The sequence below is a fragment of the Hemitrygon akajei genome, chromosome 2 (assembly GCF_048418815.1).
Source record: "Hemitrygon akajei chromosome 2, sHemAka1.3, whole genome shotgun sequence".
Lineage (NCBI taxonomy): Eukaryota > Metazoa > Chordata > Chondrichthyes > Myliobatiformes > Dasyatidae > Hemitrygon > Hemitrygon akajei.
The window spans coordinates 68,777,405-68,789,760 of NC_133125.1; the positions used below are offsets into that span (position 1 = coordinate 68,777,405).

The 12,356-nt window shown below is 43.6% G+C and overlaps 1 protein-coding gene across 1 annotated transcript in view; it reads right to left on the reverse strand.

The window, feature by feature from the left end:
• Positions 1-2,744: 2,744 nt before the first annotated feature.
• Positions 2,745-12,356, reverse strand: part of cxxc4 (CXXC finger 4) — a 271,798-nt gene continuing 262,186 nt past the window's right edge. Inside the window, exon 2 of the mRNA XM_073064011.1 lies at positions 2,745-4,714. Within this exon, the coding sequence (XP_072920112.1) occupies positions 4,667-4,714 (48 nt within the window). The 3' untranslated portion in view covers positions 2,745-4,666. The remainder of the gene's footprint in view (positions 4,715-12,356) is intronic.

A 12,356-nucleotide genomic window follows, 5' to 3' on the forward strand; every position in this document is an offset into this window, starting at 1 on the left:
AGGTTTTGTGATCATAATAAAAACATCCAAGGCAAACACTCAAACCTTTTTTGGACTGTGCACCATCCAACAGTCCACCACAAGTCCAGGAGACATCACAGCAATGGTACGCAATCAATCCAGCTCCGTTGTTATTTAGCGATTCATTGACGGGATAGTCCTGCAGTACTTGATGTCTTTTGTATCCACTGCATCCGTGCACGCTGTCATCTTGCAGGAAATCTACCATGCAAGGAGAGGGCATTAGAACTGAATGTGGGACAACCATGCCACCCTTTACAGAAAATTTGAAATCCAATAACAATTCATGAATTAAATATTATCAGCAACCTTGGTTAAGACTACTTGGTGCTACACTAAGGTTGAAAGCCTAGGTGTAGAGATTAGAACTGGAACACAGTATAGAAAAGATGGATTGGCTCATTCCGATATGCTTGACATGTAGGAACTTGTCTTTAATGATTAGCGTTGACTGCCCTCCCCCATTCATCCTCCCCACCACCCCACTTGTTGATCAGTTTCAGCTGGAATACACTGGAACCCATTTAATGAAGGGACTTTGGAAGAAAACCAGCGATGGAAATGGGTGCTAGATATCTCCTTACATGTTTTTCAATATTCATTACCACGAATGGTGAAATTATTTTCAACTCCAATAAACATTATCATTCAATTCCTGACCATCATATAGAAGTAGCAGGCCTTCTACTATCTTCAGTTTCTCTGCTGCCTATTAGGATGATCACGGAGCTGCTTCTCAGTTTTCAGCCTAGCTTTCTAAATTCTCCCTTCAGGACCTCTTTGCCATTCCTTCCTATGTCATTGGTACCAATATATACCAAGACATCTGGCTGCTCTCCCTCGCCCTCCAAAATGCTATGGACACAGTCTGAGACCTGGCACCTGGGAGGCAACATACCATCTGGGTGGCCGATTCATGTCCACAGAATCTCCTGTCTGTTCCTCAGTTGAGTCCCCAATCACTACCGCTCCCCTCTTCTCCCTCTTTCCCTTTGCAGCACGGGCCCATGCTCAGTGCCAGTCACTGCTCTCTGTGGCATACCCCACAACAGTATCCAAAATAGTATATTTATTATTGAGGGGAATGGCCACAGGGATGCTCTGCACTAACTGCTTATTTACCATCCCATTCCTTCTCCTGACAATCAGAAAGGGTTCAGAGGAGGTTCATGAAAATGGTTCCAGGATTAAATGGCTTGTCATATGAAGAGCATTTGATGGCTCTAGGGCCTGTATTCACTGCAACTGCGACGAATGAGGGGTGACCTCATTAAAACCTATCAAATGGTGAAAGGCCATCATGACAGAATGAATGTGGAGAGGATTTTTGCTATGGTTAGAGAGTCTAAGACCAAAGGACACAGCCTCAGAATAGAGGGGTGTCCTTTTGGAACAGAGTTAAGGAGGAATTTCTGTAACCAGAGTGGTGAATCTGTGGAATTTTTTTGCACAAGCACTGTGGTGGTCAAGTTTTTATGTAAATTTAAGGCAGAAGTTGAAAGATCCTTGGTCAGGGCATGAAGGGATACAGGGAGAAGGCAGGAGATTGGGGCTGAGAGGAAAATTGGATGAGCCATGATGAAAAGACAGAGCAGAGTCAATGCGCCAAATGGCCTAATTCTGCTCCTATATCTTATGGTCTTATTTCAGTTTTAGAATTTTTACTTTTTCATGCTTTACAATTGTCCCTTCTTTTGGGCTGTACTGTAAAAAAAAAGCATGTGATTTATAAATTAAAATTATCAGTTAAATCGATCAAAATCCATGCTTGTAATACGTATTTTTGTGAACAAAGGGTTGGGGGATGAATACTTTTACAAGGCACTGTATGTCCTCTATACTTCTGAATCCTTTGGATAAAACAGTCTGTTCAACTCCTCATTTTTTTCAAATACTAGGTTCATTAGCCTTCTCTGATGTGCTCTTACTAATATGCTATCTAACTACTGAGCACATCTACTTGAAATGCTGTCATAGGAAACCAGCATCCATCATCAGAGATCCTCACCACCAAGGTTGTGCTCTCTTCTCGCTGGCGTCGTCAGGTAGAAGGTACAGGAGCCTCAGGACTTGCACCACCAGGTTCAAGAACAGTTACTACCCCTCAACCATCAGGCTTTTTAATAAAAGAGGATAACTACACTCGCTTGCCCCATCAATGAAAATTCCTTCAACCAATGATCTCACTTTAAGAACTCTTTATCTCAAGTTCTTATTATTTATTGCTATTTATTTATATTTGCATTTGCACAGCTTGTTGTCTTTTGCACTGGAAGATCTTTCATTGATCCTGTTATAGTTACCATTCTATAGATTTGCTGAATATGGCGCAGGAAAATGAATTCCAGGGTTGTATATGGTGACGTATAAGTACTTTGATAATAAAAAATTCTTGCAACTTTGAACTGAAGAATAACCTTCCTACTTTTTTTATCCAATTCCTCTAGCAATAAGCTAGTTAACTTTCCAATTACTTACTGAACTGGCATACCAGTCTTTTGTGAGTCAGATGATCCAATTATCAATCAGGTATTGCATAAAACTGATTGCTGCCTTTCCCTACCATGACAAAAGACCATGATTCCCAACAACATTGTTTGATTGTATATGCTTTTGATACCAGATGTTGGGAAGGTGCTGTATCAATGCAGATTTTCAGACATTATCACCAGCAATTAAAGAACAAGTTAAAATGGCACCTGAGTGATCAGGTCTCACATTTTATTTGGGTGCATGTTAAAACTACTCACAAAATCAGTTACAAAAATAGGCTTTGTTTGATAAAACAATGTTGCACAAACATCTTGACCCAGACTGTACAGGCAACAACAAACAGCTACATTCACATTTAGCAACAATTGATTTTACCTACCAGTTTATTTTTAAAAATGTCAGGAGATCATGAATATAGCATGCAACTTCGGCTGCAAACGTGCATCTGCAGGCAGTTACTGGGAAGAACTCCAGACACCATGACATAGAGACTGATAAAGAAAAAAACAGAAAATGCAAGAAATACAGAGCCATCCTGTCATTGACCCTGTTTAGAGAAAAGACAAGTGAATCCTTCAAGGGTCAACCCTGGGTCAGCATTCATTTTTAATTCAGATTACTTTGTGTTTTGATCATTCAGTTTCACCAGGCAAATGAATACATCTTATCATTTATTTCAATTTTAAATCATTGTTTTTACAAATAAAACCAGTATGGTAAATTAGCCTTGTGAACTTTTGAATGATCAGTAACAAATCCATTCCCATCCCATCTAGCCTGCCAACATTCCATAGAAGAAACGTGTACACCTAAGTTGTCTTCTTTTGACTTTAATGCTATCTTTAGGGTGATCGATGTTGTGGTGTCACCTGAAGGCAGCACTAAGGGTCCTTGGCAGCTAATTCCACATGAAGCTTCCACTGTCGAACTCTGTCCCAAATAGGTGTATATAACTCAAAAGGGACTGTGCTTCCAAATCTGAAGAATGTCTCGTACTCAAACAGGTGGAACGGTTTCCTTCCCTATAATTGGCTCTAGGTGAGGTTCCTAACTTACTGTCCAATATCGACATATTTTCTCAAGTTGACAACATTTAAACTTATCACATACAGTATTTTGTGTGCAGGGTGCATACTGTTGGTAGAGAGAGAGTGAGAGAACACCAGGGAGTTTTCACCGTTGACTGGGGGCTGGATCAGTGCCTGAGATTTCAGAGCTGAGAAGTCTCTGTAATAACTGTTAAACTGCCCTCACTAAATAATTTATCACAGAATGTGATTAAACAAGCACACAAGCTCTTTCATCATTAAAGAATCTAAAGGAATATCCTGTCACATAAATGGAGACAAAATCTACACACTGGGCCAGATGAATGGTTTGATGCATTCTCATGACACAACCTCAAGACACAAATATACCGTGTTTCATAAGGTCAATTCTCCATTATATCACAATGCTCAAAATGGATATTCCTCAAAGGTTTCTCATCAAAGTGCATCTTTAATAGATAAAGAAAAAAACCCACAGATAAATAGATAAATATATATGTCTCCACATTGATGGTATCTATTTGACGCCACCAAATATAAGGGGATTTCTTTGCAACCAGTGAATCACGCCTTCTTTCATGCCCTTGTTGTTCAGTCATTATACAGTCTGTGCACCAACACTACAGTGGTCCTGTTGTCTTCTTCAGTCAACATGGAGAAGCGTCTGACAGCATGAACTGGAGCACAGTAAGTACAAACCTTTTGTGAAACTCAGAGGAAAAATGAATCTGATCTTAGCAAAGCTGTCATATCCTTCACTGCCCTACAAAACATGCTCATTACCTGTACAATTGCACTATAGGTTATTGCTTAATCCCCCATCTCTTAAAACAATTTTTATAAACAATAGCACTGGCCACAAATACTCAATATAGTGTAATGATTGTCCAGTTCTCTTCATCGTATAATGCAATTCACTCCTAATAATACCAGCACAGTTTTAACATAAAACCGGAAATGCTCAAAAATACGTCCACTACAATAACGAGTAAAGAACCATTGGCATTGAACTTGTGCTTGCGTCAGGAACACATGCAGAACAAGCTCGCTGCTCGTGTGACAATTCACGTTTCATGAGGTCTGGAAGAGCTCTTCAATTATCCTCAGAAAAACCATCTGAAGGCTTCACTGCCACCAGGGACAATCACCCTCTGCAAAAATGAAAGGAAGAAAAGAAAGAATAGATTAAAACATACAAAATAGGAAAGAAATCTGTCAATACTAAAGCTGTCACCGCTTCTCACTTATGGACAGGGAGAAACAGTCAAGGACTTTCAGTCCACAGCACAGTCCTACAGGCTAAAGTGAATAATGAATTGTCCTGTACAAGGGGAGGGCTTCAGGGGCTCCTACAATTTACAATGATTAAAGAGGGACAAGTCACCCTGAATCTCCTGTCAATATCCTGTTTAGTCCCTCCAGACTTCACAGTACAGCCTGACCTGCACTAATTCAGAACAGCAACACTGCTCATGCCAAAGTCTCAGTCTAGTGTAAAATGCAGCCAAAGCTACTGTACAGCAGTTTAATGTTTTAAGTGCGTACATGAGTGAATTGTGAGGAAAGGTAAACTTACAACAGAATAAAGTTATTGGTGTATTAATGGTACAGTACAGGCAATTAGTTAAGAAGACCAAATTTATCAAGCCAAATTTAGAAATTAAAGTCAACACATTTGGGTCAGCCCCAGGAATTGACTTATTATGAAAACCAGTGGAATTTTGTGAAATGATTCACACAGCCCTTGGAAAAGCATGCTTGCTCATTCTACTCTGCCTTAAAAGTGATCCCTATCCCACACAATTTGGGTAAATGCTTAAAGCCCTCAAGGTCTGGTCCACTGAAAACTTAGTGAGGGTCATAGTAATTCCAATATACAGGGGTCCCCCCCCCCTTTACAAAGGTAGAGTGTTCCTGTGAAACCTTTCTTAAGCTGAAATGGCGTAAAGCAAAGAACCATCAATTTATATGGGAAAAAACTTTATAAAAGCGAAAATCCTCTCTGTAAGCAAAAACTAATGTAGGTCTTTTGTAAAAGCGAAGTGGGGTAAAACAAACATTTGTGAAGCGGGGGACACCTGTACAGTACAGTAGTCATTCTATCCAGGTGAAACACGCAATCCAGTGGTGGGTTCAATACTGGATAAGCACTACTTCCCTTGTAGGTCTCTTAGACCTATTGTGCCCTACCACCACAATAGATGCAATCTCACTGGCTTTGCACTTGGCTTTGGACCACCTGGACAAGAGCAATACCTACTTCAGGCTGATAGATAGATGGATAGATAGATAGATAGCTAGATAGATAGATAGATAGATAGATAGATAGATAGATAGATAGATAGATAGATAGATAGATAGATAGATAGATAGATACTTTATTCATCCCCATGGGGAAATTCAACTTTTTTCCAATGTCCCATACACTTGTTGTAGCAAAACTAATTACATACAATAATTAACTCAGTAAAAAATATGATATGCATCTAGATCACTATCTCAAAAAGCATTAATAATAGCTTTTAAAAAGTTCTTAACTCCTGGCGGTAGAATTGTAAAGCCTAATGGCATTGGGGAGTATTGACCTCTTCATCCTGTCTGAGGAGCATTGCATCGATAGTAACCTGTCGCTGAAACTGCTTCTCTGTCTCTGGATGGTGCTATGTAGAGGATATTCAGAGTTATCCATAATTGACCGTAGCCTACTCAGCGCCCTTCGCTCAGCTACCGATGTTAAACTCTCCAGTACTTTGCCCACGACAGAGCCCGCCTTCCTTACCAGCTTATTAAGACGTGAGGCGTCCCTCTTCTTAATGCTTCCTCCCCAACACGCCACCACAAAGAAGAGGGCGCTCTCCACAACTGACCTATAGAACATCTTCAGCATCTCACTACAGACATTGAATGACGCCAACCTTCTTAGGAAGTACAGTCGACTCTGTGCCTTCCTGCACAAGGCATCTGTGTTGGCAGTCCAGTCTAGCTTCTCGTCTAACTGTACTCCCAGATACTTGTAGGTCTTAACCTGCTCCACACATTCTCCATTAATGATCACTGGCTCCATATGAGGCCTAGATCTCCTAAAGTCCACCACCATCTCCTTTGTCTTGGTGATATTGAGACGCAGGTAGTTTGAGTTGCACCATATCACAAAGTCCTGTATCAGTTTCCTATACTCCTCCTCCTGTCCATTCCTGACACACCTCACTATGGCCGTGTCATCAGCGAACTTCTGTACATGGCAGGACTCCGAGTTATATTGGAAGTCTGATGTGTACAGGGTGAACAGGACCGGAGAGAGTACGGTTCCCTGTGGCGCCCCTGTGCTGCTGACCACCGTGTCAGACCTACAGTCTCCCAACCACACATACTGAGGTCTATCTGTCAAGTAGTCCACTATCCAATCCACCATGTGAGAGTCTACTCCCATCTCCGTTAGTTTGTACCTTAAGATCTTGGGCTGGATGGTGTTAAAGGCACTAGAGAAGTCAAGGAATGTAATCCTCACAGCACAACTGACCCCCTCTAGGTGAGAGAGTGATTTGTGCAGCAAATACGTGATAGCATCCTCCACTCCCACCTTCTCCTTATACGCAAACTTTATTGATTATATGTCAGCATTCAACACTAACATACTCCCAGTACTAATCAATAAACTTCAAAACCTGGGCATCTGTAATTCCCTCTGCATCTAGATCCTTGACTTCCTCACCAGGAGATCACAGTCTGTGCTATTCAGAAATAACATGTCCTCCACTTGGTCAATAACTCCACTGGGTGTTTTTTATAGACCACCCAATAGTAACAGGGACATCGAGGAGCAGATAGGGAGACAGATACTGGAAAGGTGTAATAATAACAGGGTTGTTGTGGTGTAATAGTAACAGAGTTGTTGTGGTGGGAGATTTTAATTTCCCAAATTTTGATTGGCATCTCCCTAGAGTGAGGGGTTTATATGGGGTAAAGCTTATTAGGTGTGTTCAGGAAGGTTTCTGGACACAATATGTAAATAAGCCTACAAGAGGAGGGGCTACTTGATCTGGTATTGGGAAGTGAACCTGGTCAGGTGTCAGATCTCTCAGTGGGCGAGCATTTTGCAGGTAGTGATCACAATTCTATCTTCTTTACCATAGCATTGGAGAGAGACAGGAACAGACAAGTTAGGAAAGTGTTTAATTAGAGTAAGGGGAAATATGAGGCTATCAGGCAGGAACTTGGAAGCAAAAATTGTTAACAGATGTTCTCAGGGAAATGTCCAGAAGAAATGTGGCAAATGTTCAGAGCATATTTGCGTGGAGTTCTGCAAAGGTATGTTCCAATGAAACAGGGAAAGGATGGTAGGGTACAGGAACAATGGTGTATAAAGGCCGCTGTAAATCTAGTCAAGAAGAAAAGTTTACAGAAGTTTGAGAAAACTAGGTAATGATAGAGATCTAGAAGATTATAAGGCTAGCAAGAAGGAGTTTAAGAATGAAATTAGGAGAGCCAGAAGGGGCTATGAGAAGGACTTGGTGGACAGGATTAAGAAAAACCCCAAGGCATTTTACAAGTATGGCTGGCTGGTGGTATAGTGGCATCAGCACTGGACTTCGGAGCAAAGGCTCCCAAGTTCAAATCCAGCTGACTCCCTTGCACGCTTTCAAGCTTTTGCAAGCTAGAAACTCGGCCTCGTAAAAATATGAAAGCTTGCTATAAAAAAACACCATCACGATGGTATCCCGATGACTCCACTCGGAGTTAAGGGCTTTCTTCTTCTTCATTCTACAAGTATGTGAAGAGCAAGAGGATAAGACATGAGGGAATAGGGCCAATCAAGTGTGACAGTGGAAAAGTGTGTATGGAACTGAAGGAGATAGCCGAGGTACTTAATGAATACTTCTGTATTCACTGAGGAAAAGGATCTTGGCAATTGTAGGGATGACTTACAGCGAACTGAAAAGCTTCAGCATGTAGATATTAAGAAAGAGATGTGCTGGAGATTTTGGAAAGCATCAAGTTAGATAAGTTACAGGGACCAGATGAGATGATTCCCAGGCTACTGTGGGAAACGAGGGATGAGATTGTTGAGCCCCTGGCAATGATCTTTGCATCATCAATGGGGACGGGAGAGGTTCCGGAGCATTGGAGGGTTGCAGATGGTGTTCCTTATTCAAGGAAGGGAGTAGAGATAGCCCAGGAAATTATTGACCAGTGAGTCTTACTTCAGTGGTTGGTAAGTTGATGGAGAAGATCCTGAGAAACAGGATTTATGAACATTTGGAGAGGCATAATATGATTAGGAATAGTCAGCATGGCTTTGTCAAAGGCAGGTCGTACCTTATGAGCTTGATTGAATTATTTGAGGATGTGACTATACACATTGATGAAGGAAGAGTAGTAGATGTAGTGTATGTGGATTTCAGCAAGGCATTTGATAAGGTACCCCATGCAAGGCTTATTGAGAAAGTAAGGAGGCATGGGATCCAAGGGGACATTGCTTTGTGGATCCAAAACTGGCTTGCCCACAGAAGGCAAAGAGTGGTTGTAGACAGGTCATATTCTGCATGAAGGTCGTGTGCCTCAGGGATCTGTTTTGGGACCCCAATTCTTCATGATTTTTGTAAGTGACCTGGATGAGGAAGTGCAGGGATGGGTTAATACATTTACTGATGATACAAAGGTTAGGGGTATTGTGGATAGTGTGGAGGGCTCTCAGAGGTTACAGCGTGACATTGATAGGATGCAAAACTGAGCCGAGAAGTGGCAGATGGAGTTCAACCCAGATAAGTGTGAAGTGGTTCATTTTGGTAGGTCAAATATGATACTAGAATATAGTATTGATGGTAAGACTCTTGGCAGAGGGATCTCGGAGTCTGAGTCCATAGGACACTCAAGGTTGACTGTGTGGTTAAGAAGGCATACGGTGTATTGGCCTTCATCAATCGTGGAATTGAGTTTAGGAGCCGAGAGGTAATGTTGCAGCTATATAGGACCCTGGTTAGACCCCACTTGGAGTACTGTGCTCAGTTCTGGTCGCCTCACTACAGGAAGGATGTGGAAGCCATAGAAAGGGTGCAGAGGAGATTTACAAGGATGTTGCCCAGATTGGGGAGCGTGCCTTATGAGAATAGGTTGAGTGAACTCGGCCTTTTCTTCTTGGAGCGATATAAGGTGATGAGAGGCATTGATTGTGTGGATAATCAGATGTTTTTTCCCAGGGCTGAAATGGCTAGCACGAGAGGGCACAATTTTAAGGTGCTTGGAAGTAGGAACAGAGGAGATGTCAGGGATAAGTTTTTTTTACGCAGAATGGTGAGTGCATGGAATGGGCTGCCAGCGACAGTGGTGGAGGCAAATATGATAGAATCTTTTAAGAGACTCCTGGATAGGTACATGGAGCTTCAAAAAATAGATGGCTATGGGTAACCCTAGCTAATTTCTAAGGTAATGTTCACCACAGCTTTGTAGGCAGAAGGGTCTGTATTGTGCTGTAGGTTTTCTATGTTTCCTATGCTGATAGTCAACACTACTGCACATCAAGGATGCATGCTAAGCCCACAGCTCTACTCTCTGTACACCCATGACTGTGTGGCTAGGCAAAGCACAAGCACCATCTATAAATTTGTCAATAGCACAATTGTTGTTGACAGAATTTTAGATGGTGGCAAGGAGGCGTACAGTATCAAGATAGATCAGCTGGTTGAGTTGTGTTGCAACAACAACCTTGCACTCAATGCCAGAAAGACCAAGGAATTAACTGTGGACTTCCAGAAGAGGAAGTCAAGGGAACTCACACCAATCCTCATCAAGGGATCAGCAGTGGAATGAGTGAGCAGTTTCAAATTCCTGAATGCCAACATCTCTGAACATCTGTCCTGGGCCCAACATATTGATGCAATTACAAAGAAGCCATGACAGTGGCTATATTTCTTTAGGAGCACATATGGTTTTTGGGGATCGGCAAAAGCCAACACCGGGGCCTGGGTCAGCGACTTTTTCAAAGATCGGAATGCCTCTTCACATCGATCATCCCATCTCGTGCCGAAAGGTTCCGCCGGGTTCCAGTATCCTCCATCGTCTTGCCACCGGTCCCCATTCCTTTTCTTTCCTAGCAGGGGATAGCAACACAACAGCTGAGTCAACGGGTGACACATTTTCGCGTATCCTTTCACAAATTGGCGGTAATACCCACAGAACCCCAAAAATGAGCGCAGAGCGCTCACTTTCTGGGGTCTCGGCCAGGTGGTCAAGGTCTCTATCTTGGTTGGATCAGTAGCCACTCCCTCTTGCGAAATGATATGGCCAACGTAGCTAACCGACGACTTGCAGAACTGGCATTTGTCCAGGGAAAGCTTCAACCCTTCTTCATTAAGCCGGCCCAACACCTTCAACAGCCTCTCCTCATGTTCCTCCAAAGTCGATCCAAACACTATCAAATCGTCCAGGTACACCAGCACCTCCAACAGATTCATATCCCCCACAGTTCTCTCCATGAGCCTCTGGAAGGTGTCTGGGGCTCCCGATATGCCTTGGGGCATTCGTTCGAACTGAAAGAACCCCAGCGGGCAGATAAAGGCCGTCTTCTCTTTATCGCCCTCACTCATCGGGATATGGTAATACCCACTTCTTAAGTCCAGCACACTGAACCATTTCACTCCACTCAGGCAGGCCAATGCGTCCTCGACCCTCGGGACAGTATATTGATCAGGGACAGTTCGCCGATTCAAAGTCCTGTAGTCAACACACATGCGCACCCTCCCATTCTTCTTCCGTGCCACCGCTATTGGGGATGCATAAGGACTTCGAGACTCAGCTATGATTCCAGCTTCCTTCAACTTGCACAAGTGCTGCCGCACATCTTCAACATCTGCTGGGGCCAGCCGCCGGGATCTCTCTCGGAACAGGGTGTCCTCCGTCACCCAGATGGTGTGGCGAGTGCTTTTGGAGCAGCCCACATCAAACTCACCCCGAGAAAAAACAGCTTCCATCTTCAGCATCTTCTCCACTAGCCTGCGTTTCCACTCCGGCGACACAGGAGAATCCCCGAAGTTAAAGGCTTCAGCGGTCAGCTCCCTTCGATGCTCCAATCCCTCCCCGTTAGGGGTCCTCACTGGTGCGCTAGACATTACCATCACCGGGAACAGATGTGCCAGCGGCATTCCCCTCTTAAAGGTGATTTCTCTTGCCGTGGTGTTCCTGACACTTATAGCTATACGCCTCGCATGTACCACCCCTGGTCTCTGCACTTCGGGCCTCACCAGCGCCCCCGCCGGAAATCGTGTCTCCCCTTCAAGATCGTCCGGGGTGTCTACTAACAGGGCTTCGCCCGTCGGCACTCCAGGGAATATGGGGGTCCCCATCACGAGTGCTACCTCCCCTGGTCATATCACCTTAGGCCTCGCCTGTGTACACCACACCATCTCTCGTTTACATTCCGGGTCCAGCCCTTGGGGGTCAACCCCTTCTTCGAATATTGCTCGAAACACTGGATGCACCGAGAGGGTCTCCAGAAAGTGTTCCCCCCCTTTCTCCTTACAAGCTCCCAGGAGCCATCGCACAATGGGGGAGTTAGTCCCCACCAGGAGGGCAGCACCACCAGTTTCCACCGGGTCAGGACACACCAACACCAATGTCTCAATAGCTTCGGACACTCCCACATCGCCCTCCGAGAACTCCAATCTCACCGATTGGTACCCATCGTACGGGTAATCACCCTCGCTCACACCCTAAGTCTGCAGAGCGTCAAATGGGGTTACAGGCAAATGCTTTAGATATTTGTTGTAGAATGACCGGTACAATAAGGTCACCTGCGAT